The sequence below is a fragment of the Sinohyriopsis cumingii genome, chromosome 10 (assembly GCF_028554795.1).
Source record: "Sinohyriopsis cumingii isolate HCF-2022 chromosome 10, ASM2855479v2, whole genome shotgun sequence".
Taxonomy (NCBI): domain Eukaryota; kingdom Metazoa; phylum Mollusca; class Bivalvia; order Unionida; family Unionidae; genus Sinohyriopsis; species Sinohyriopsis cumingii.
Genome location: NC_142970.1, coordinates 122,425,764 through 122,453,110, shown reverse-complemented (window position 1 = coordinate 122,453,110; position 27,347 = coordinate 122,425,764). Strand labels below are relative to the sequence as shown.

Here is a 27,347-nt window from a genome sequence, read left to right as displayed (position 1 = left end):
TTTGAATGGTGTCAGCTCTGTCCATATTTAAATGGTGTCAGCTGTGTCCATGTGTGAATGGTGTCTGCTGTGTTCATGTTTGAAAGATGTCAGCTGTGTCCATGTTTGAATGGTGTCAGATGTATCCATGTTTGAATGGTGCCAGCTCTGTCCATATTTGAATGGTGTCAGCTGTGTCCATGTGTGAATGGTGTCAGCTGTGTTCATGTTTAAATGATGTCAGCTGTGTCCATGTGTGAATGGTGTCAGATGTGTCCATGTTTGAATGGCATCAGCTGTGTCCATGTGTGAATGGTGTCAGCTGTGTCCATGTTTGAATGGTGTCAACTGTGTCCATGTTTGAATGATGTCAGCTGTGTCCATGTGTGAATGGTGTCAGCTGTGTCCATGTTTGAATGGCATCAGCTGTGTCCATGTGTGAATTGTGTTAGCTGTGTCCATCTGTGAATTGTGTCAGCTTTGTCCATGTTTGAATGGTGTCAACTGTGTCCATGTTTGAATGGTGTCAGATGTGTCCATGTTTGAATGGTGTCAGCTCTGTCCATATTTGAATGGTGTCAGCTATGTCCATGTGTGAATGGTGTCTGCTGTGTTCATGTTTGAATGGTGTCAGCTGTGTTCATGTTTGAATGGCGTCAGCTGTGTCCATGTGTGAATGGTGTCAGCTGTGTCCATGTTTGAATGGTGTCAACTGTGTCCATGTTTGAATGATGTCAGCTGTGTCCATGTGTGAATGGTGTCAGCTGTGTCCATGTTTGAATGGCATCAGCTGTGTCCATGTGTGAATTGTGTTAGCTGTGTCCATCTGTGAATTGTGTCAGCTTTGTCCATGTTTGAATGGTGTCAGCTGTGTCCATGTTTGAATGGTGTCAGATGTGTCCATGTTTGAATGGTGTCAGCTCTGTCCATATTTGAATGGTGTCAGCTGTGTCCATGTGTGAATGGTGTCAGCTGTGTTCATGTTTGAAAGGTGTCAGCTGTGTTCATGTTTGAATTGCGTCAGCTGTGTCCATGTGTGAATGGTATTAGCTGTGTCCATGTGTGAATGATGTTAGCTATGTCCATGTTTGAATGGCATCAGCTGTGTTTATGTGTGAATGGTGTTAGCTGTGTCCATGTTTAAATGGCATCAGCTGTATTCATGTTTGAATGGTATCAGCTGTGTACATGTGTGAATGGTGTTAGCTGTATTCATGTTTGAAAGGTGTCAGCTGTGTCCATGTTTGAATGGTGTTAGCTGTGTCCGTGTTTGAATGGCATCAGCTGTATCCATGTGTGAATGGTGTTAGCTGTGTCCATGTTTGAATGGTGTTAGCTGTGTCCATGTTTGAATGGTATTTGCTGTATTCATGTGTGAATGGTGTCAGCTGTATTCATGTGTGAATGGTTGCAGGAAGAATAAAGATCCCATTAAGGTGAACTGATTCAGGGAATTTGAGAAAGATTTCATCAGATTTGGGGGTTTCATTGTCATTGACATCTGGAATATTGTCAGACTGAAGGTAAAGATTTCATCAGAGTTGGGGTTTTTATTATCCATTTCATCTGGAATATTGTCAGACTGAAGGTAAAGATTTCATGAGAGTTGGGGTTTTTATTGTCCATTACATCTGGAATATTGTCAGACTGAAGGTAAAGATTTCATGAGGGTTGGGGTTTTTATTGTCCATTACATCTGGAATATAGTCAGATTAAATGTAAAGATATAGTCGCTGATTTGATACGGCGAAATATATTTATTCCATTACAGGTGATTTGATATAGCTCTATATATTTATTCCATTACAGGTGATTTGATATAACTCTATAGATTTATTCCATTACAGTTGATTTGATATAACTGTATAGATTTATTCCATTACAGTTGATTTAATGTAACTCTATAGATTTATTCCATTACAGTTGATTTAATGTAACTCTATAGATTTATTCCATTACAGTTGATTTGATAGGGCTCTTCATGTTTATTTCTTTACAGGCCTCCCAGCAGAAATCCTGAGAATGGATGAAAAATCTAAGCAGCTGTTTAATGAGGCACTTAAAAAAGGAGAAGAGAAGATTTACAATATTCGGGTCATGGTCGTCGGCCATGGTGGTGTGGGTAAGACGACCCTGATTAAGAGGCTTCTGGGAAAGAACGTCAATATTCGGGAAAGATGTGCCACAGAAGGTATTGATGTTGACATGCACTGTTGTGATGTGTCTGTGGAAACATTTGAATGGAAAGTGCAGCAGACAGGTATGTGACTGTTTAATCAATTTGCATTAATGATGTAAAGTTTTATTTTACAATGTACATATTGAACATCTTTATCACTGCTCTTCATGTATGAACTGTCATGCCAACATGGAGTTACCGCTCCGGTGGCCTAGTGGAGAGAGCATCTTCCTCGGAAGCGGGAGGTCGCTGGTTCGATTCCCGGCCAAGTCATACCAAAGTCTTACAAAAATCGTACTAACAGCTGCCTCACTAGAAGCTCAGCATTAAGAGGATAGTGTTAGAGTTGCCCTGGTGTCAGGGTAATGTGACTAGGTGAGACATCATGCTACATGTCTGAGACATGATGCCCCAGTGCTAGACATCACTATAAACTGCCATACTGCAGACATCGTAGCGATATGACAGAAAAACTGTTAAAAGCTACGTTAAAAATCCTAATCACACTCACACACCCAACATGGAGTTTTTGCTGAAGAGATTTCTTATGATGACTAGTTGGTCATAAGCTAAGATTGGACCATTCTGAATTTGAATACAGCTAAATGGCAACCATCTTTAAAACTGTGTTATTCTTTATTGGCATGGTGGGGTAGGGGCCCACTATTCTTTCACTGGCTACAGCTAACATGGCAGCCGGCTTGAAAATGTTGTTATTGTTACTTGGCATGGTGTGGGTGGGAGCCCACCATTCTGACATTGACTACAGCGAACATGGCAACCATCTTGAAAATTGTGTTATTGTTACTCAGCATGGTGGGAGTGGGGGCCAACATTATGACATTGAATACATCTAATATGGCAACCATCTTGGGTGATTGAATGCTGTTTGTAATAACTTAATTCCTCAGAGTACTAGGTATTGAAGCTGTTAGTGGTGATTCAATGCTATTTGTATATAGCTTAGTTCCTCAAAGTACTAGATATTCAAGCTGTTCATCTGCAATTCAGTGCTGTTTGTATATAGCTTAGTTCCTCAGATTACTAGGTATTCTGACTGTCTATGGGTGATTCAGTGCCGTTTGGTCCAAGGTGCTTGCCTGTGTACTATTTCATTTGGCCAGTCTTCAAGTGGTCAAAGGTGCTCCACAGTATTCTTAACAAGTAATCTAAGATGTTTGCCTTTACTGATCGCAGACATCTTAGCTCTATGTGGGTTTGAGTCTTAGGTTCAGCCAATGGTGTATTTCAGAAAGCTTGCCAGTAGCTTCTTGTGGGTCAGTGGTTTTACCTGTTTTCTTTCTTCAACAGATATACTGGCCACCATGTATAACTTGTCGTGTGCTGAAAAATTACATTAAGCCCACACAAAAAAAAAAACAATTAGCACATGTAACTCCATCTTTCCCCATGTTCTTGATTAATCTGTTCCCGTCTGTTCAAATTGTTTTTGCAGAAGGAACATTTCTGGGATGTTGGTCATTGTCTTGTTTACATGGAGTGATATGCTTCTATGGTAACGGCCCTGGTTGTTCTAATATGAGTACAGATTTACAGCACATTGTTTGTAGGACTCACAAACAGCATCAAATCTCTTCAAATCTGGAAGTTTAACCTTGATTATTTATGTATCCCAGACATTTTAGATAGCCTTGATTATTTATGTATCCCAAACATTGTAGACAGCCTTGATTATTTGTGTATCCCAAACATTGTAGACAGCCTTGAGTATTTATGTATCCCAAACATTTTACATAGCCTTGATTATTTATGTATCCCAGACATTTTAGATAGCCTTGATTATTTATGTATCCCAGACATTTTAGATAGCCTTGATTATTTATGTATCCCAAACATTTTACATAGCCTTGACTATTTATGTATCCCAAACATTTTACATAGCCTTGATTATTTATGTATCCCAAACATTGTAGACAGCCTTGATTATTTATGTATCCCAAACATTGTAGACAGCCTTGATTATTTATGTATCCCAAACATTTTACATAGCCTTGAGTATTTATGTATCTCAAACATTTTACATAGCCTTGATTATTTATATATCCCAGACATTTAACATTGCTTGATTATTTATGTGTCCCAAACATTTTAGATAGCCTTGATTATTTACGTGTCCCAAACATTTTAGATAGCCTTGATTATTTATGTATCCCAAACATTGAAGACAGCAGCTCCATGTAGACATCTATGTACAAAAATTGCATTGTGAAAATCAATCCTGTAATGTATTGTAAGTCATTTGTGTTGTTGTTGAGTTTAATTATAGTGGCGTGCGCACCATTGTGCATATGCCATTTTTTTCTGACTGCACCGGAGCCTGCTAGTTGTTTCTGAGGAAGGGAATGGTGCCACGTACCCCAGGCTTGAATGGATTCAAGGAACCCTGATAGTTTGGCCTCAGTCTGTGGGTCCATAAAGGTCCCTTACAGTTGCATGGTTGGCTGTCATTGGTGGGAAGGAGAGCTCGGGAACGGTCCTGGTTGCTTCACATCGCTATTTTCCTGCTGCATTTGCCTGGTGTTTGTTGCATTTTTTCTCTTTTATTTCTTCAAAATATTCTACAATGGGGTGTGTGTTCTATGCTGTTTATAGAGGCTGTTAGAAGAAATCATGTATGAAGAGAGATTTTCAAGGTTATTATGGTATTACTAGTTGAGGTGTTTAGGGTGTGCTTCCTACGTTATGTTATTTATAAGTTTTTAGAAATTGCCTCTTTTAGTTATTTATTTATTAATGTTTTAGAGATTGATTGTTATTTATACTTTATTTAGCAAGAGACCGGAGTCCTAGCTGATTACACGGTTCGTTAAGGACATCTAGGACATTCGATTTTGTGGTTTCCTTAGTTTTTGATAGGTACTTCGTAAGTGAATTATTTAAATAAATTAGTATTTTTATAAAATTGAATATGTTATGGGATTTTATGTGGGGGCTTCTACATTTATTTTGCTAGTTACTGGGTTTTTTGGTTTTGTGGGGATATTAATTATATTTTGATCCTAAGTCCTGCTGAGTCTATGAATTTATATTTTTATATGATGATTGTTTATTTTTATTAGAATCCATAAGTAACTCTGGGTATGTGTGTGGTGATCCAATCTCTTTTTGGTTTTGGATATATATTTTCCTAGCGGGTTGATATTTTGGTCATATATTGAATATGTGGTGTAGATCTTTGGTGATGTGGCAGTTAAAGCAGTTAATGGTTGCTGGTTTGAGTCCTATAAACCTTCCAAAACTGCTTGCTAGTTTACTTTTTCCAGTTACTATCCTGTTTATGGTTTTCTGTTCTAAATAAGTACCCTTAGGTAGCTGTATGTTCCTATCTAGGGTTTTTTATGGGTTTCATGGTGCTTTTACCTTTTGTGGAGGAGTTCCAAAAATCTTGCCATTTTTGGTCTATATATGTTTGTGCAAATCTTAGTACTTCTTTAGAGCTATAGTTAAGCTTGATATAGTTTTGATCTCCTAGTTTGGTTTATGCAACTCTGTCTGCTGTTTCGTTGCCAGAGATTCCAATGTGCGACGGTATCCACATGAGCTCAACTAATTGATATGCTGTGGTGATATCATCGATTAACTGGCATGCTCTGTTGAGGAATTGTTCCCTAGAGTGTGTATTGCGATTTTGGATCGATTTGATAACGCTTAGGGAATCGCTTATAATGACTGCTTTAGGTACTTGGTTGTCTTTGATCCATTGTACTGATTTAAGTATAGCCCATAATTCATTGGTGTAAATGCAGCAATAGTCAGGTAATCTGGATCCCGTTTGTATATTGAATTCAGTGATGACTATTGCTGCTGCTGTTCTTGGTGGGTTGTTTGTTTGTGATCCATCGGTATAAATTTAAAATTGTCCGGGTATTTTTGGTTTATTTCGTTTACCAGTAAAGTTTTAGTAAGTTTTCGTGTCCTTCTTTATTGCCTAATTTGGTATCTTCAATGTTAATCCGTGGTGGTTTTTGTAACCAATGTCATTTGTTCTGGTCTGTATTGTTTGTTACTTGTTTTTTTAGTAGAGCCATCTTTTCGCATAGTTCAAGGATTACATTTTTGCCACTTGGTGTGGTGGATATGATTTTGGGTTTGAAGACAACTTTGCACTTGTTTATAGCTATGTTGGTGGGATTTTGGTGATTTTGGTGGGATGGTTGTCTGGGTGGGTATCTGATCGAATGGAGTATCGGAGGAGCAGTTCTTGCCTACATAATGTTAAGGGTAGTTCTCCTGTTAGTGTTTGTAGTTCTTCTAATGATGTCGAGGGGAGTGTTCCTGTTCTCAGGATAGTGTCAAGTTTTTGTAGTACAGGTTGCTTAGGAGAGTTATATGTTTGGCAACCATGATCTAATTAGGGTTTTATATATTGTGAGTAGGGTTTCCAGGTTGGATCCCCAGTCAGTCCCTGTGATGTTCCTGAGTAAATTGAGATCTTTGTTACAATTCTGGGTGAGTTGTTCAGTCTGCTGTTTCCATGTGAGGTGTTTGTCAAAGAACATTCCTAGGAATTTTACTACTGTTACGTATTTGATTAATTGATTTTGTATATAGTCATTGTAGGCCTCTATACAATGCTTTTGATTCACGTATGTATGTATGTATGTATGCATGTATGTATGTATTTTAGGGAGAAGAGCAATCTCTTTATAGACAGGTTAGGGAAAAGTAAGAGTTAATCAAACAACAGGCAGAATATATATATATATATATATATATATATATATATATATATATATATATATATATATATATATATATACACACACAAACACACACCTAGATTACAGTGTTATATTTACAAATGGAATCATTTAAATTCCTGCATGAGTTCCTTGATTACATTGTTATAATTACAAATGGAATCATTTAAATTCCTACCATGCACAGAGTGATGAAACTTGGTGAGTGGATGAATCATCATAAGTTCTGTACCTTTTTTTTGTCCAGGGGACTTTGCATTCTATATTTTAATCTCAGGGGGTGCCCATCAGTTATTATGTAATTTTGAGAAGTACGGTGAAGTTGTTTGCATTCAAAACATGCAAAATGGAGAGAATGTTGGCATATCTCAATGATATATTAATGTAATGTAGATGGTATTTCTTTGGAAATTGTACATGATCTAAGCTCACTGCTGACTAAAATGACTGCTTCCTTTTGCTAAAAAATCAGCATGAATTAGTGTAAAGTACACTATCCGGAACAGCTATTAAAATAGGGATAATGAATTTTGCTAGACTAGACATTATCAGCTTCTGAAAGGGCAATGAATGAATTATCATATATATAACATGTTAAAATAAGTTATCAGCTCTTTTTTATACAATTTACCTCTGAAGTTCAGGAAGTGAAAATGACCAAGTGGAGCTAGCACTTTTTTGGAAGGTGCACATCTGGAGTAAAGGCCAAGCTGTATACTCTATAACCTATATTACACACATCAATCATACTTGAAAATAAAGGGAATGAAATGTACTTTGAATTATACCTAAGATATTAAAGGTCTTTTTTCAATAGCCAGTATAACCAGTGAGGAAAGCCGATGAACTTCTTTTTCTTTGAAATTCTAACCCTATGCAAAATGGGTAGGACCGATCATAGGAATCAAACCATTACAAATAGGTTGGACAGGTCATGGGAATCAAACCATTAGAAATAGGTTGGACAGGTCATAGGTGTCAAACCTTTACAAATAGTAAGACAGGTCAAAGGAATCGAACCATTACAAATGGGAAGAACAGATCATAGGAATCAAACCATTACAAATGGGTAGGACAGGTCAATGGAATCAAACAGTTACAAATAGGTTGGACAGGTCATATGAATCAAACCATTACAAATAGGTTGTACAGGTCATAGCAATCAAACCCTTACAAATGGATAAGACAGGTCATAGGAATCAAACCATTACAAGTGGGTAGGACAGGTCATAGGAATCAAACAATTACAAATGGGTAGGACAGGTCATAGGAATCAAACCATTACAAATAGGTTGGACAGGTCATAGGAATCAAACCATTACAAAAGGGTAGGACAGGTTATAGGAATCAAACCCTTACAAATGGGTATGACAGGTCAAAGGAATCAAACCGTTACAAATGGGTAGGACAGGTTATAGGAATCAAACCGTTACAAATGGGAAGGACAGGTCATAGGAATCAAACCATTACAAATAGGTTGGACAGGTCATAGGAATCAAACCATTACAAAAGGGTAGGACAGGTTATAGGAATCAAACCCTTACAAATGGGTATGACAGGTCAAAGGAATAAAACCATTACAAATGGGTAAGACAGGGCATAGGAATCAAACCATTACAAATAGGTTGGACAGGTCATAGGAATCAAACCATTACAAATAGATAAGATAGGTCAAAGGATTCAAACCATTACAAATAGGTTGGACAGGTCATAGGAATCAAACCTTTACAAATGGGTAAGACAGGTCATAGGAATCAAACCATTACAGATAGGTTGGACAGGTCATGGGAATCAAACCCTTACAAATGGGTAAGACAGGTCATAGGAATCGACTATTGTTTTGTGTACTTATGTTGTTGAATAATACAGACATTTTTTTTTTCTCAGAGGACCAGCATTAGGCCATGTAGCTGTGGTTCATTCACTTTCAGTAAAAGTTGTTAAACAAATTAGAAATGTCTATGTATAATGTCACATTAAAATGTATTATGTATTATCTATGTTTAGCACTGACAATGAAATTCAAAGTCAGATAAGCCTTGTATTTAAGAGGCCATCCAATCTAATTGCTTTTTTCTTCCTTTCTTCAGATCATCGTAGTATGCGGCGTAGGTTGAAGAGGATTTTTGGTCATGGTCGCTCCCAAAAGATGCATGCCAAAAAGCACAGTCAAGGTAGGTCTTGTTAGATCACCTGGCTGAAAGCCAGGTGAGTTTATACTCTGTTCCCATGTAAGTTGTACATTATACATAGCTTGTCATCCAGCCATCATGACTAATACTTGTGTATGAACACTTGATGGGCTCCATTTTGTGAAGATTGTCAGTTCTGGGTAGCATGCATATTGGTGTATTTGACGTATATTTTTTTATCTAAATGCTATCATGACTCTTTGTCTCAAACTAAGTATCAGAAGTAAAACCAGCAATTTTATTAAATTCAGGAAATAAATGTCTTTAAGTTACAGAGTAAAATTTTTGGAGAAACAGTATTGTGAGTAAAATACCCCAAAATCATAAACATTCTATCACAAGTCCAAAGTATATAGTGTTCAAAATGAATTCAGTATTGAATGTACTGTTGTGCAAATGGTCTTGAATAGGTTGAAGTGCCAACAGTCTTGATGTGATGTACCACAGTGATATAATCTAGAATGTCCTTGAATGAATTCAAAATATTTGTAAAATAGTGATTTTGTCCCAACTGTCAAAAGACACTTTGTGATTCAAATGAATAATTTTAAATAAATGATTCCTCGCCAATGATATCTGAACACAATTGACAATGGTTTCACAATTTATTTTAAGATTAGAATAAACCACAACCATATATAATAATCTAAGACAATAAAAAAATGACATATATTTACAAGATAAAGCCTTAGTTATAATTACATGATATGTTACTAAAATTAAATTAAAGAACATGGAAAACACAGTCTTTGACTACGACAGAGATAAATGTGTACTTCTGTTAAAAAAGTATTAAACCCATACCAACTGATAAATATTTACAATAAAGTAGTTGTTTACAGAATTATGTATAAAACCAGTGATTCAGGTCAGGTACAAAATGAAATTATTTTAGACAAGTTTAAGTCTTAAATATAATTAATTATCCATAGCAAAGCGGTATAATGTGTGTGTGTGTGTGTGAGACTTAGATTTTTAATGTAGCTTTAACAATTTGTCAGTCATGTGGCTATGATGTCAGCAGTGATGTCTAGCACTGGGGCATCACACTGCAGACATGTAGCACCCAGTCCTATTATTCTGAAACCAGGCGAACCAGTCCTAACACTAACCTCTTAATGCTGAGCACCAAGCGAGGCAGCTGTTAGTATCATTTTTATAAGCCTTTGGCATGATTCGACATGGGATCGAAACCCATATCCTCCCACATCCGAGGCAGACGCTCTAACCACTAGGCCACATGAGCAGAGGAGCTGTTAGCCATATAATGAATGAAAACGCTAACAAACAATGCGAATTATAGACACTTAACACATCAGCCATTGACAAAGGTCAAGCACAAAATAACAAATAAATATTTAGAATGATACACTGTACAAAGCTTCAGTCAAAATTACATGTACCAAGGACAATACACTGTACACAGCTTCAGTCAAAATTACACGTACCAAGAGCAACACACAGTACACAGCTTCAGTCAAAATTACACGTAACAAGGACAATACACCGTACACAACTTCAGTCAAAATTACACGTACCCAAGACAATACACCGTACACAGCTTCGGTCAAAATTACACGTACCAAGGACAATACACTGTATATAGCTTCAGTCAAAATTACACAAAACAAGGACAATAGACTGTAAACAGCTTCAGTCAAAATTACACATACCAAGGACAATACACTGTACACAGCTTCAGTCAAAATTACACGTACCAAGGACAATACACTGTACACAGCTTCAGTCAAAATTACATGTACCAAGGACAATACACTGTACACAGCTTCAGTCAAAATTACATGTACCAAGAACAATATCCCGAGGAAGATTGGGCACATTATTTTTTTTATACACATTGAATTTAACCATTGTGGGCATGGAGCAAGGGTGGTATGATATTGCTGAGCTGTTTTTGCCAATATGATCCTCAGACAAAATCCATGGATTTCACATCATAATGGCAATATGGTTCTCACACAAAATCCATGGAAGATGCATCACAATTGCAATATAATCCTCACACAAAATCTATGGATGACACATCACAATGAAAATATTGTTCTCACACAAAATCCATGCAGTATGCATCACAATGGCAATATGATTTCTCACACAAAATACACGGAAGTCACATCACGAACGCAATGTGGTTCTCACAGAGAATCCATGGAAGATGCATCAAAATGGCAATATGATTTCTCACACAAAATACATAGAAGTCACATGTCAATGACAATGTGGTTCTCACAGAATCCATAGAAGATACATCACAATGGCAATATGATTTCTCACACAAAATACATGGAAGTCACATCACAATGACAATGTGGTTCTCACACAGAATCCATGGAAGATGCAACAAAATGGCAATATGATTATCATACAAAATCCACGATGCATCACAATGGCAGTATAAATCTCGCATAAAGTCCATGCAAAATCCATCACAGTGGCAATATGATTCTCACACAAAATCTGTGCAAGGTGCATCAACATGGCAATATCATTCTCACACAAAATCCACGGAAGATCCATCACAATGGCAATGATTCTCACACAAAATCCATGGATGATGCATCACAATGGAAGCATGATTATCACACAAAATCCATGGATGATGCATCGCAATGGCAATATGATTCTCACACAAAACCTATGGAAGATGCATCACAATGGCAATATGATTCTCAGAAAATCCATGGAAGATGCATCACAATGGCAATATGATTCTGACACAAAATCCGTCTAAGATGCATCACAATGGCAGTATGCTTCTCACATAAAATCCATGGATGATGCATCACAATGGCAATATGATTCTCACACAAAGTCTATGGAAGATGCATCACAATGGCAATATGATTCTCAGAAAATCCATGGAAGATGCATCACAATGGCAATATGATTCTGACACAAAATCCGTCTAAGATGCATCACAATGGAAATATGATTCTCACACAAAATCCATGGATGATGCATCACAATAGCAATATGATTCTCACACAAAATCCATGGAAGATCCATCACAATGACAATATGGTTCTCACACAAAGTCCATGGAAGATGCATCACAGTGGCAATATTATTCTCAAAAAATCCACGGAAGATCCATCACAATGGCAATATGATTCTCACACAAAATCCATGGAAGATGCATCACAGTGTCAATATTATTCTCAAACAATCCACGGAAAATCCGTCAAAATGGCAATATGATTCTCACACAAAATCCATGGAAAATGCATTACATTGGCAATAAGATTCTCGCACAAAATACATGGAAGACGCATCATAATGACAATATGGTTCTCACACAAAATCCATCTAAGATGCATCAGAATGGCAATATGCTTCTCACATAAAATCCATGGATGATGCATCACAATGGCAATATGCTTCTCACATAAAATCCATGGATGATGCATCACAATGGCAATATGCTTCTCATAAAATCCATGGATGATGCATCACAATGGCAATATGCTTCTCACATAAAATCCATGGATGATGCATCACAATGGCAATATGATTCTCACACAAAGTCCATGCAAATTCATCACAATGGCAATATGATTCTCACAAAATCTGTGCAAGGTCCATTAAAATGGCAATATGATTCTCACACAAAATCCATGGAAGATGTACCACAATGGCAATATGGTTCTCACACAAAATCCATGGAAGATGCATCACAATGGCAATATGATTCTCACACAAAATCCATGGAAGATGCATCACAATGGCAATATGATTTTCACACAGAATCCATGGTAGATGCATCACAATGACTCTATGATTTTCACATAAAATCCACGGAATGTCCATCACAATGGCAACATGATTCTCACACAAAGTCCATGGAAGATGCATCACAGTGGCAATATTATTCTCAAAAAATCCACGGAAGATCCATCACAATGGCAATATGATTCTCACACAAAATCCATGGAAGATGCATCACAGTGGCAATATTAGTCTCAAACAATCCACGGAAAATCCGTCAAAATGGCAATATGATTCTCACACAAAATCCATGGAAAATGCATTACAGTGGCAATAAGATTCTAGCACAAAATACATGGAAGACGCATCATAATGACAATATGGTTCTCACACAAAATCCATCTAAGATGCATCAGAATGGCAATATGGTTCTCACACACAATCCATGGAAGATGCATCACAATGGCAATACGATTCTCACACAAAATCCATGGTAGATGCATCACAATGGCAATATAAGTCTCACACAAAGTCCATGCAAAATCCATCACAATGGCAATGTGATTCACACACAAAATCCACGGAATATCCATCACAATGGCTCTATGATCCTCACACAAAATCCATGGAAGATGCATCACAGTGGCAATATTATTCTCACATAAAATCCAGAGAATATCCATCACAATGACTCGATGATTCTCACACAAAATCCATGGAAAATCCATCACAATGGCAATATGATTCTCACACAGAATCCATGGAAGATGCATCACAGTGGCAATATTATTCTCAAAATTTCCACAGAAGATCAATCGCAGAGGCAGTATGATTCTCACACATAATCCATGCAAGACGTATTGCAATAACAATATGATTCTCACACAAAATCTATGGAAGATGCATCACAATGATTATATGATTCTCACACAAAATCCACGGAATATCCATTACAATGGCAATATTATTCTCACACGAAATCCACATAATATCCATCACAATGGCTCTATGATTCTCACACAAACTCCATGCAAAATGCATCACAATGGCAATTGATGATGACAGATACAAGATACAATATAAATGTTTTATGTTGTATCTTAGAATCATCCAATTAGCAGGAATCGACTTTTTTAATTTTCTTATTTCGGCTTCAATTCCCACTGATCAGATAAACGTGTAAACCAAACAGCAATCTGTGATAAAAGTCCTACCTGACTAGCCTATCCAATACTTTCCAAGATTTAATCTTATTTTAAAAACCATTATCTGAAGTGATGAAATTATAGATAAAGATTGACAGACATTGTATTTTTTTAGAAAAATCATATCCACTATTATCTCTTCGCAGAGTCAGAGGCTTCAAAGGAGGATTCCTTAATTTTGCGTGTTGCAAAGGTTGTCAAAGAACAGACATGGAAAACAAAGGTCAGTCATCAGCCAACAGAGGACAATGATCCAAGTAAGAAACATTCTGATGAAGAAAAACATGACAGGGGAATCAATTCCAAAGTTGATAGTCAGGTTACTATAATCCAGCAGCAAAGTAAGTCTTCTGAAAGTAAACAAGAGGTTCCATCGACTGCCGGTGGAGAAAAACAAACAAAACCTGCTGAAAATAAAAGCAACATATCAGAGGTTAGAGGGAATAAAAGCAACATATCAGACGTTAAAGGGAATCTGGATTTAGATTTTAAGGGAGATACATTGCATTCGTTGCTGTGTGAAAAAGATCCTAAACTACCACAAAGCACAGACGAACATGCATCATTGGCCGTATGGGATTTCGCCGGGCAATGCGCGTTTTATACCACACATCAAACTTTTATGACAAGACGTGCCATATATCTCCTGGTCTCGGATGTCAGTCAGAAATTTGATAACCTTGTCGATGATGAGTGTTATCTTGATAGCAGAGGAAAACTTAAATGCCATGTACGAGGTGAGTTCAAGTATTACTGTTGACCATTTATCATCTTGTCATTTATCTTTACATTTGGAAAAGCATTTGCAGACATTTTGAATGTTTCAAGAGTACACAAGGTGGGAAACTCTGCAAGAATCATTCTTTTTTCATTAGCACTGATAAAGTTTCACTAAAAAATACCATGTTGCCAATGTACTAACACTCTGAGAACATTATTTTCTGACAGTTGTTTTGACATAGAAAGTCACAAATAAGTTTCTTGGCAACTGGATTAGGATGCTTTGGGTAACCACAGTGTGTGATAATTATTTACTTTGTGCCTTGTTCCACGCCAGTCTGAACAGGTGCATGCCAAATATAGCATGACTTCTGATTGTGAGAACTGAAGATGACTAAAATAACTGAAAATTGGTGTCCTTGTGCATTGACAATGAGACTCACGAACCAGAATTTGTCTCCAGAAGCAAACATAGAAGCAAAGCTAGTTGTAAAGCTTTTGTGCAATACTGATGGGAACAAGAGACCGATAACTTGCTTTTAATATGTGTCCATACGACACCATTTACAATGCGTCAAAGCATTTCACAGGTTTTATCACCATGGTTTGCATGCAGATTAACAAAGTAAAGTAAAATTAGCACCCATGATGGTAATATGTTGTCAAAAAACATTTAAAACTGCAGGCATATATAACTGCCAAACTAAAACTTATTGGAAGAACACCCAAATAACAAGAACTTAAAAGACTGAAGGTAATACAAGGACGGTTTCTTATCTTTTAAAAAGATCCAGTGTGTCTGTGCAAATATTGTACTTGTCACATCATTGTATTTTAACTAAAGCTCAATTATCCAACAATGATGACTCTTGCAGCCATTGTTTGGTAAATATTACTCGTGAATCAATACTCTTCTGCCTTTCTTATCAAGGGAGGGCAGAAATAATGGAAACAGTATGAGTATACAAAAATTTATCATGTTTTACATATATTGTCTTCTTGTTTAGCAGGTTTATTTCAGTTATATTTTCCTTCTATGGAAATAATTGAAACTTGACATAAATCTCCATAAAAAGTGTTTAAAAGCTAGATGTCTTAACCATTATGTTGTAATAGCAAATTAACTTGTATTGCATATTTTTGTTCTGTTTCTCCTCAGACCTGGTTGAGGTATGGATGAACTCCATACATTCCTGTGCATCATCTCCTGAGGAAGGCATCCCTCCTGTGATTTTGGTTGGAACACATGTTGATCGCATTAAAAAGGTTAGTCACATTTTCATAAATTATTTAATGTAGATAGAAATGTTTTAACAAAAGACATGTCTCCGATGTGTTTGCTGATCTGACAGTACTATGGCTACCATAGTAGTCATTTCGTCAGACAACAGTAGGGCTACCATAGTGGTCCTTTCATCAGACATCAGTATGATTACCATATTGGTGATTTCATCAGACATCCATATGGCTAACATAGTGGTCATTTAATCAGACATCAATATGGCTACCATAGTGGTCATTTCATCAGACATCCGTATGGCTACCATAGTGGTCATTTAATCAGACATCAATATGGCTACCATAGTGGTCATTTCATCAGACATCCGTATGGCTACCATAGTGGTCATTTCATCTGACATCGGTATGGTTACCATAGTGGTCATTTCATTATCATTACTTGTCCAGAATGGATTGTCATATCAACATTAGGTTTTCACTAAAATGCAGTTTCTCAGAAATGAAAATGACAATGATTAGACACGAGGTATGTATTCATCTAGAAAATATTATTAGTATTTCTCCATGTTGAATGGTGATTTCACCCTTTTTCTTTTGTCATTCTGATGTCCGTTAGGGCTACCAAATTAAAAAGCATGCTACCTCTTAAGTCAGTCACAGAATTTGCTCATATTTCCTTCTGGAGTTCATTTGACAAATTAGAAACAACAATGCTAACACATGGTGGATAAATTGAAACAACAATACCTACACATGGTGGATAAATTAGAAACAACAATACTAACACATGGACATATTAGAAATGACAACACTAACACATTGACAAATTAGAAACAACGATACTAACACAAGGTGGACAAATTAGAAACAACAATGCTAAGGCATGGTGGACAAATTAGAAACAACAATACCTACACTTGGTTGACAGATGAGAAATGACAATACTAACACATGGACAAATTAGAAATGACAATAGTATGAATACTAACACATGTTGGGCAAATTAGGAAAAACACTAACACATGTTGGGCAAATTAGGAACAACAATGCTAACACATGTTGGGCAAATTAAGAACAACAATACTAACACATTGTGGACAAATTAGAAACAACAATAGTATGAATGCTAACACATGTTGGGCAAATTAGGAAAAACACTAACACATGTTGGGCAAATTAGGAACAACAATACTAACACATGTTGGGCAAATTAAGAACAACAATACTAACACATGGTGGACAAATTAGAAATGACAATACTAACACATGGTGGACAAATTAGAAACAACAATAATGTAATACCTAACTCAGCACACCAAAATAGTAGGCACTATTAAAAACTACATTCCATTTTTAATAGTAATACTAATAATGATAATGTAAAAACATGAAACAAAGTCATGAGGCAGCTCACAACTTTGTAATACCTTAATGGCATTGTGTGTGAATGGAGCTTTGCATGCACATGATCCAATTAATGTGTGATGATTATTTGATGATTGAACATTGTGATGCGAGATGTTGTTTGACCTACAAGACTTTGACATATTTGATCATGTCATTTGTATTTGTCACTGGAAACATCTACCACGTGTGAATTACTTCCGTTCCTGAACGTATGCCACCCACCCACCATTGTTTAGATCGCCATCTGCATCACTTATAAATGTGTACAAGTGTCGGTGTTTCATACTAAATGTGAGTATAAAACCTTGCTCTGGTCCCCATAATGTCATGGTGTTGTCATGAGTATTAATGAATTTGTCAAGGAATTCATCTAAAGACATAAACAGTTTTACAAGCCCTGGGACATCACCATTAAGTGGAAAGAAGTTTGCATGTTAGCGGTTATTGTGCCAGATTCATTTTCATGTTGGACCATGTGTGTGTCGTACTGGAATTTCTCATGAATAGTTTAGGAAATTACATCTTACCTTTCTGAAATTTGGAATATTTAAAGCCAGAAATATTACTACAGTTCATAAATTAGTGACTTCAACCATCCGATGGAGTTTTGTTACCAATACATCAGAGACACAGGATAGTAATATAATCAATGTGCCCCACCAAAGAATCATATTTCTCTTGTCAGATTTTTGTCGAACAATAAGTTAGAAGTAAAGTTACTGTTCATAGTTGTAATTTCTTAGCTATGTATAACTTGTTATTTTACTTTAATGTGCAAAATAGTATGCATCCGATAGGGACTATTTCTAACCGCATTACAATTGATCCGATAGGGACTATTTCTAATCGCATTACAACTGATCCGATAGGGACTATTTCTAACCGCATTACAACTGATCCGATAGGGACTATTTCTAATCACATTACGACTTCTGGCATAATAGGGACTATTTCTAACTGTATTATGACTCATCCAATAAGGACTATTTCTAACCACATTACGACTCCTTGCATGATCAGCATGTTGTACTCTTGCTCAATTCGCATCAAAATTCACTTGTCCATTTTGTTCAGTTCTATTTAATCATAGGTATGAATATATAATTAAGATTTATCTTACATTCCGTGATTTTGGAATATTAAAGGCCAAAGCAGCGGAGATGCAGGATAGTGATGGAATCACTGTGCCCAGCCAAAGAATCAATTTTCTTGTCAGACTTTTGTTGAACAATAAGTTAGAACTAATATTACTGTGTATTATTGCAAGTTCTTGGTTATGTAGAACTTGTTATTTTACTTTATTGTGCGAAATAGAATGCATTTGATAGGGACTATTTTTAACCATATTACGACTCATTGCATCAGCAGTATGTTGTACTCTCACTCGATTCGCATCAAAATTCACTTGTCCATTTCGTACAGTTCTACTTAATCATAGGTGTGAATATATAGTTAAGATTAAAAGTAAAAATGCACACCACAGACATTGAGAGGACAACTTAATTATGTCTAAATTTTGTGTGCAGAGGGATTTTTCCATGCAGTTTGAACAGTTGACTTGGTTACCGCTATGGCTGACCTTGAGAAGGACAGACATTGATTGGCTAACTAAGGTCATGTGACGGGAGTAGGAGTCTATAAATAAGAGTGCAGACAGTGCACTGGTGATGCTGTTAGGCATCAATTTGTTTTCCTACATCAAACTAGTACAGTTCATAAATGATGCACACATGTATGCGTGTCTGTGGATACACTGTGATGCTGTTCTTCCCTTCAGGTATTATGGTAACATTTGTTTTTCCATATACCTAAATGCTAATGTTTTGTGAAATAGATATACTTTTTGTCCTACCTCAGCATGCATGTCACACACTGTCATAGAGAACAATGTTAGATTGTCAATTTGGCAAGGACAAAACCAGGCACTCTATTGCATTTAAGAGAGATAGCTCTGCTAGAACTAGACAAGGGTAAGAGTTATCTAGTCACAACAGACACAGTTTCAGCCATTTGTACCACACTTTTAAAAAAAATCATGAAAAATACAAAATATGATCTAGATATGAATTAACATCATCTCACATGTTGCCAAGAGGCACAACTTTATTTATTTTAAGCCTAACAGAAAGTACAACCCTTACATAATGCACCAATCACAGCTAGTGTTGTTATTTATTTATGAATGCAATCTTCTCTACGCCTTATGGATCTGGAATTGTGCACTTGGTACTGTTATACCTGCAGTAGACTTAGTTTCTCTAGTTAGGCTTCATTTGCAGCCTCCTTAGTTTAAGAGGAGCTGTTTGTAAGTTAATACATAGAATCAAACTGGCCTGTTGAGGAAACAGGTTCCACATAATAGTTTTGGAGCTAATGACAATTTTCTTTTCTTTAAAGTCCTGATTTTCATCAGGATTCCACATAATAGTTTTTGAGCTAATGACAATTTTCCCTTCTTTAAAGTCCTGATTTTCATCAGGGTTCCACATAATAGTTTTGCAGCTAATGACAGTTTTCATTTCTTTAAAGTCTTGATTTTCATCAGGGTTCCATATAATAGACTTGGAGCTAATGACAATTTTCTTTTCTTTAAAGTCTTGATTTTCATCAGCTAACTTTGAGTTACTCTTCTTTGAGTTATTGTATTCAGAAAATTCAGGAAAAGGAGCAGCAGAGAGGGCGAAGAGACCCAAGAATTCCGACAAAAAAATAAACAAAAAAATAAAATCATCTCGTAGAAAGGTCCAGATTTTTACAAATAAAACGTTTCCTGGGAGGTTTTTATTTTTGTTGAAACCAACCCCATCAATAAAACCTTAGTTCCAAAAGGTAGCTGAAAAATAAAGTACTCTACGTGTTTATTTACTTTTTTGTTTAATTTCCACGGACGACCAACATTGGTAGGCGCCCTCTCTGCTGCTATTAATTTTAACAATCAGAAACGTTAAAAGATTTTATCAAGACCCACACGATATCTTGTTCTTGGATCATGTAGATTTATTGTTATAAATCCATGCGGAGTAGCTTGCGCTCGTGAAAAGACATTTCCAATCCATGTCACCACCACACCAAGTTTGATGAATATTTCTAAGTGTGTGTGTGTCTACACCATTAAACACAACTAAAATATTGCAGTTCTCTCTGATGACTTTTGGTATTTGTGTATACCGTTGAGTAACATAGATCACATCTGTATGCCGCGAGAAAATATTCTGGCTGGATTTGATTGTCTATCTAGCATCACATCGTCGTATACAACTAAATTATCAATAAATCCATCTAAAACATCTACGGATGGTGCTTCATCAAACTCTATAACATCATTATCTTCGTCTAGTAGTCTAACACCTCTGATCATCAACTTGGCGTGAGTTCACATTAGGAGGTTTACGGAGGTATTTTCACATGGAGAGTCAATTTCACATCGAGGAATCGAAATATTTATTTCACAGCATTGAGAGAGCGGATTGTTTATTGCAAGTTCTTCGCAACATAAAGATATATTCATTTTTTAATAAAAAAATTTAATTTCATTGAAGGTCGGGGGAATTAAAATGTTATTTTCTCACTCATAGAAGGGTCAAAATGTTATTCTGAATATGGGATGGTTGATGCGAAATAATTTCACATTAGAATCTTAATTTCCCTCCCTGGTCATGAATGAACTATCATAAATATATTATATTATTAGGAATATGATAGTTCATTCATGTCATGACGGTTATCTAACCTCTGTCAGGGTCATAAATATATAGTTCATTCATGTCACGGGCTTAAATTTTTGTGTTTCGTTCGATGTATGAATGGACTTTCATAAATATATAGAAATATGAAACTTCCCCCATATCATAAATATGTGTCGGACAACAACAAAAAATAATTATTTTTTTTACGATGATAAATATTCTTCTAATGTTGGTATCAGTCGATTTCTTCTCGTAAGATACTCAACAAGTAATCGATACCTTGTTCCACCACAATCCATGCAATGCTGTATTTTTCCTCGGACACATTTTCCGCAGCTGATACGTCTCTGAGGACCTAGCGAATTATTTGATTTTCTTGATACTTTTTTATGATTGCAGCAAAAATCACCACGGCAGTTTTTTCCGCATAATTGTTTTGATCCTTGAAGAAGCCAAGCGCATTTGTTGACCATCTTATACTTACTATCTTATATATTTAATTGGTGATTAAAAAGTCAATCAATTAGATATATGGATATTAAGCATAATGAGCGAAAAACAAATACGAGGTGGAAAATTATGAAACAGAAAAGAGCGGTAATACTATTAGTATTACAGACAAAAATTTAAATGAAGATTATTGTTGCCTGGAAAAGATTCCAGAGGTTGTTTTTGATAATTTATTCGATAATGTTACTGAGGAAGAAGCGCGAGTTTTATGTGAGACAAATTACTATATGTTACGCGATTATTACGGTTTATTTCCGGCCTCCTCGTTAGATCAGTGTGTTTCAACGACAACGAAAGAAGCAGCTATTCGAGCCCTTCAAAGTACATCTCGCGATAATTATTATCTGCCAGGAATTATCATTCAGCACTCTAAAAACTTTTATATATTCGCGTCTGATGATGATTTTGAATCCGTTGCAGATAAATTCGCCGGTCTGGCATCTGTGACTGAAATTGTACCGAAATTTCGCAGCAGATATCCGATCTTCGATATTGATTCGTTTTACAAATATTATGAAAACTACGCTGATTTTCTTGATAAGAAAGGAATTCTGATAGAGTCTGAAGAAAAATTATCCACGGAGAATATCATTGAATATTTTGCTAGATTATGCAACTGTGATAATAACAGCGTTTATTTGTTCTTAACGACTTGCGAATATCATGTATTGTGTAAATCGATCCCTGTGACATTCGAACGACAAAAAAACTAATAAAACAGGCGAAATTAGATAATCCAACATGGAAAATTGATCCTCAGGCTGGCCTTCACAGCATAAAGTTATCAGGGACAAGATCGAATAAACCGAATTATGTTTGTAAGAGATTGATATCGGGCCAGACAACTTTACCGCGAGATCGATTAGTTTGTCCAACTTCTATTCAGCCCCTCGAGGTTAGATTCGTTAAGTATGAAGAAAATTTCAATAATAATTTTTCCGACGCCGACATCAACGAAGATGATTTCACCCAGATATCAATGACGCTGACAGGCGAACCAGATAACCTATTAGGAATAGTAACGCAGACAAAAAACTATTATAACGTGCGACGTCGGCCAGGACACTTTTGCAATATTTGCCAACGACAACACGGTATTAGTATTCATGGTCATGCAACATTGAAATGTAATAATTGTATCATCATCGTTGATATTTATCGCTACATTGTCATTTGTCCTAGTTCAATGAAAGAAAAAATAATTATCGACCGTGGAGATAGGTCTATCTCAAACGAGATTAACGATTTTTTGTCAGGAAAAAGGATTAATAATTCCGCGCTGACTGACATCGTTGAGAAATTACCACGGCAACATAGAAATATCAAATACATCAAATATCTGCTACAACATAAATACAACCCAACGAAAGTTTATTCTGCGCCGATAACACCAGATTACAGTTATACAAGTAAACCACAACAAGGTGGAGGTTGTGAGATTATCGCCGGTGACTACGTCGATGGTTCTGCATGTGGACTGGGCAAAACAGAAGCCGCATGGAGATCAATAAAACCACAACAATCTGTTATTTATATCAGTTACAGAAAATCATTGACAGAGAAAATAAAATCAGATTATCACATAGAGTCCTATCGAGACATTACTGGTGAAATTGACATCGGCGGCAGCAGAAAGGTTATAGTGCAGGTTGCGTCGTTATGTAGGGTTAGTGGTAAGGTGGATGTGTTAATCATCGATGAATGGCACGGCATTCGACGGCAGATATTTAGCAACATTAATAAATAGAAGAAATACTACTCGAGTTTGTTATCGTTGATAAACACAGCTGGTCGTGTAATCGTTGTTGACGCGGACATTAACGACGATGATGTTAAGATTTTCAAATTAATACGGCCAAATATGAAATTCGTCAAGAATGAGTATAAGCCCGATCATGATAAAAATTTATCCTGGAAACATCACATTAAGACAATCTGGAATTATTACTGGAAAGAATAAAGACAGAAAAAATTACCATCTTCGCGCATATTAAATCCAACACAGAATATTCTGTTGAGGGACTAGCTAGATTATTACAATCACGAGGTTATCGAATAAAATACTATCACGCAGATACCTATCCAGAAGAAAAGGAGAAAGATTTCTCAGACATCAATAATGTGATTAATGACTACAATGGTGTAATATTTAACCACACACTAGAAGCCGGCGTTAGCATCCGGTGATGGTGTTATTGATGAATTTCTCAATACAACTATCGGTGATCGGATAAAATATTCTGAGGTTGAAATTAAAACCGACGACGATATTATCAGAGAAAATATTATGAAACAAACCGCACAGGAAGAACAACGCTCACAGAAAGAACAAACCGCACATATGGAACATAACGCAGTTTATCATCGATGTGACCCTGACGATAACTTACCGCCATACGTGGCCAAAAAGAAGTATCTGAATTACATATTTCAGACTGATGTTGCAGAATTCAAATCGGAAAAAATAGAATAATTATACAAGAAATCTAGAAATATGTTGCTAGCTCAGCAAGTTATCGTTGATAAATTTGATCACGGCACCGCGATAGATAGCACCAAATACAGATCGGATAAAATCTCGCCTCGGGAGAAGATCGATATCATCAGAGATCTGTTAACGAGGCTGAATTTACCTGATTTTGTTCCGGACGACCTATCACAACAAAATATAATTGTTTCTCGGAAAGACCTTAAGATGTACATTGAAACCATGATAGCGGATCCAAATCAAATTATCAAATACAATAAAATCATAAAGTACTGGAATAACATTCTACCGGATGCGAGATTTACCTCAGGAAAAATAACAATAAAAAATATCATCGAGAAGATCAAATTAATCTACAAAGAATTTGGTGCGACGTTAACACCTTCTGGCGGAAATAATTCCGATAGAGAAAATTTCATACTAAAATATCCTGACTGGCCCGTGTCAGACTTTGTAACAGACGATCATTGGGGAGATTCATTTCTAGAACAAACTGGAATAGCAGGTAACAATGTCAAAATAACAAATAAAGCATCTGAAATGTTAAAGTTTCATGTATGGAACATCAATGGCTGGTGTAAGATATTCGATCATTAGGATGAGTTAAATCACAAAAAAAACATCATTTTTTCTCACATGGGTAATGAGGGAACTTTCATAAATGTTTATTATTATTAATAAAAATGAAACTTCCCTGATATAATAAAAAACCTTTTTGATATGAGGAAAAAAACTAGTAATCTTTTCAGCCTCGTTATCAAGTATAATCTTTGACCGCCATTCTTGATTGGTAAAAAACAATTAACTTTACAGCCTCGTTATTGGTTGGTCTGGCGGTGGTGATATTGACGATAATGCGAATGGTTAAAATATCATATTTGGATCATTCTCTCAGTATGATAATGCAGATCGTTAATCTGACCCTATTCACGACTGAGGAAAGTAGTACAAAACATATATGTAAGTTTCCTTACTCACATTTTGATGATGTTAAAATTAACACCCAATGACGTCAGAGAAATCCATTTCCTCATGGTCATGAATATATTATATTATTAGGAAAATGATAGTTCATTTATGTCACAAATGATGAGGAGGAAAAATAAATCATCATTGACCTTTATTCTGGCGGGTCATATTATGTCATAAATGACGTCATCAGTAATTTTTGTTTTAAAATCAATAAATGTCATCGATAAAAATATTTGTCACAGAACATTGTCATGAAAGATCCAACAGCCGATTCTAAGATTAGTTATAAATTATATTCTGATGGTTTTTATATTACGAATATTAAAGATGTTTGTCATAATGAATTTTCACAAAAAAAAAAGTTCTGTTCGACCGCTAAATCGAGATGAATTAGCCCGAAGACGCCTCAGTGAGAAATATTACGCAAGACACTGAATGGTTATTCTGAATTCTGAGTTTGGTGGGTTCGATGTGTTAAATTTGAAACAAATAACAAATAGCGATGATATATGTGTATTATTACGGTGTTGTGATGAAATATTCTAGTCATTTCGATGCGATGATTGATCTGGATTTAATGATCGATGACATTCTTGGTGAATCATCCGATATTATCATAATTGCAAGTTGACTCATGAATGTGATTCAGACTTTACTGTGTTATTCAGAACATTATTATGTGATTCAGAACATTATTATATGATTCAGAATATTATTATGTGGTTTTACTGAACAGACTTTACTGTGTGATTCAGACTTTACTGTGTGATTCAGACTTTACTGTGTGATTCAGACTTTGCTGAACAGACTTTGCTGCGTGGTTTCGATAAATACGCAGAATAATCAATTTCGGTTTGACATATTCGAACCGACCAAGAATTTTATCAACAACGATATCATTATGAATCTTACCAACTGCGGCTGAATTAAAATTATTCAACCGCGCATTGTATTCTCGCTCCATCTTGCTGAGTTGTTCTTGTTGTTCTGCCACATTATTCACTTTCGTGATTATTTTGCTACTGTACTCGTCGAGATGTTTATTCATGTCATCGTTGGATTTGTTATTCAGCTTTGCAATTACTTGTTGCAGTTGATTATTATCATCAAGAATTTTATCGCATTTATTCTTGTTTCTTTCTAGTTCTTGCTGTAATTGTTCTTTTTCATCAATAATATTATCCAACGAATTTTGTGTGGATATTAATTTATATTTTAATTTTTTAATCTTGTGTGATTGAACATTATCATGTTTCATACTATTATGTGATTGAACATTATTATGTGATTGAACATTATTATGTGATTGAACGGATTTAACATTATTATGTGATTGAGCGGATTCAACATTATGATGTGATTTAACATTATTATGTGATTGAGCGGATTTAACATTATTATGTGATTGAACGGATTCAACATAATAATGTTGAATCCACTCAATCACATACTAATGTCAAACATAATAATGTCAAATCCGTTCAATCACATAATAATGTTAAATCACATAATAATGTTGAATCCGCTCAATCACATAATAATGTTAAATCCGCTCAATCACATAATAATGTTAAATCACATCATAATGTTGAATCCGCTCAATCACATAATAATGTTAAATCACATCATAATGTTGAATCCGCTCAATCACATAATAATGTTAAATCACATAATAATGTTGAATCCGCTCAATCACATAATAATGTTAAATCCGCTCAATCACATAATAATGTTAAATCACATCATAATGTTGAATCCGCTCAATCACATAATAATGTTAAATCACATCATAATGTTGAATCCGCTCAATCACATAATAATGTTAAAACCGCTCAATCACATAATAATGTTCAATCACATAATAATGTTGAATCACATAATAATATCAAACATGATAATGTTCAATCACACAAGATTAAAAAATTAAAATATAAATTAATATCCACACAAAATTTGTTGGATAATATTATTGATGAAAAAGAATAACTACAGCAAGAACTAGAAAGATACAAGAATAAATGCGATAAAATTCTTGATGATAATAATCAACTGCAACAAGTAATTGCAAAGCTGAATAACAAATCCAACGATGACATGAATAAACATCTCGACGAGTACAGTAGCAAAATAATCACGAAAATGAATAATGTGGCAGAACAACAAGAACAATTCAGCAAGATGGAGCGAGAATACAATGCGCGGTTGAATAATTTTAATTCAGCCGCAGTTGGTAAGATTCATAATGATATCGTTGTTGATAAAATTCTTGGTCGGTTCGAATATGTCAAACCGAAATTGATTATTCCGCGTATTTATCGAAACC

The 27,347-nt window shown here is 35.7% G+C and overlaps 1 protein-coding gene across 1 annotated transcript; it reads left to right on the top strand.

Moving 5' to 3' along the window:
• The first annotated feature begins 1,999 nt into the window (after positions 1-1,999).
• Positions 2,000-25,867, top strand: LOC149791130 (uncharacterized). The gene is made up of 5 exons (XM_089973288.1): positions 2,000-2,239; positions 8,970-9,053; positions 14,149-14,739; positions 15,882-15,988; positions 25,799-25,867. The coding sequence occupies exons 1-5, from the start codon at positions 2,002-2,004 to the stop codon at positions 25,865-25,867; spliced, it is 1,089 nt and encodes a 362-aa protein (XP_089829414.1). The 5' UTR covers positions 2,000-2,001.
• Positions 25,868-27,347: the final 1,480 nt, after the last annotated feature.

Coding starts and splice junctions, on each gene's coding strand:
- LOC149791130 (XM_089973288.1), top strand. CDS start 2,002: ATGGATGAAAAATCTAAGCAGCTGTTTAATGAGGCACTTAAAAAAGGA. Junction 2,240..8,969: donor ATGGAAAGTGCAGCAGACAG/GTATGTGACTGT, acceptor TCCTTTCTTCAG/ATCATCGTAGTATGCGGCGT. Junction 14,740..15,881: donor ACTTAAATGCCATGTACGAG/GTGAGTTCAAGT, acceptor GTTTCTCCTCAG/ACCTGGTTGAGGTATGGATG.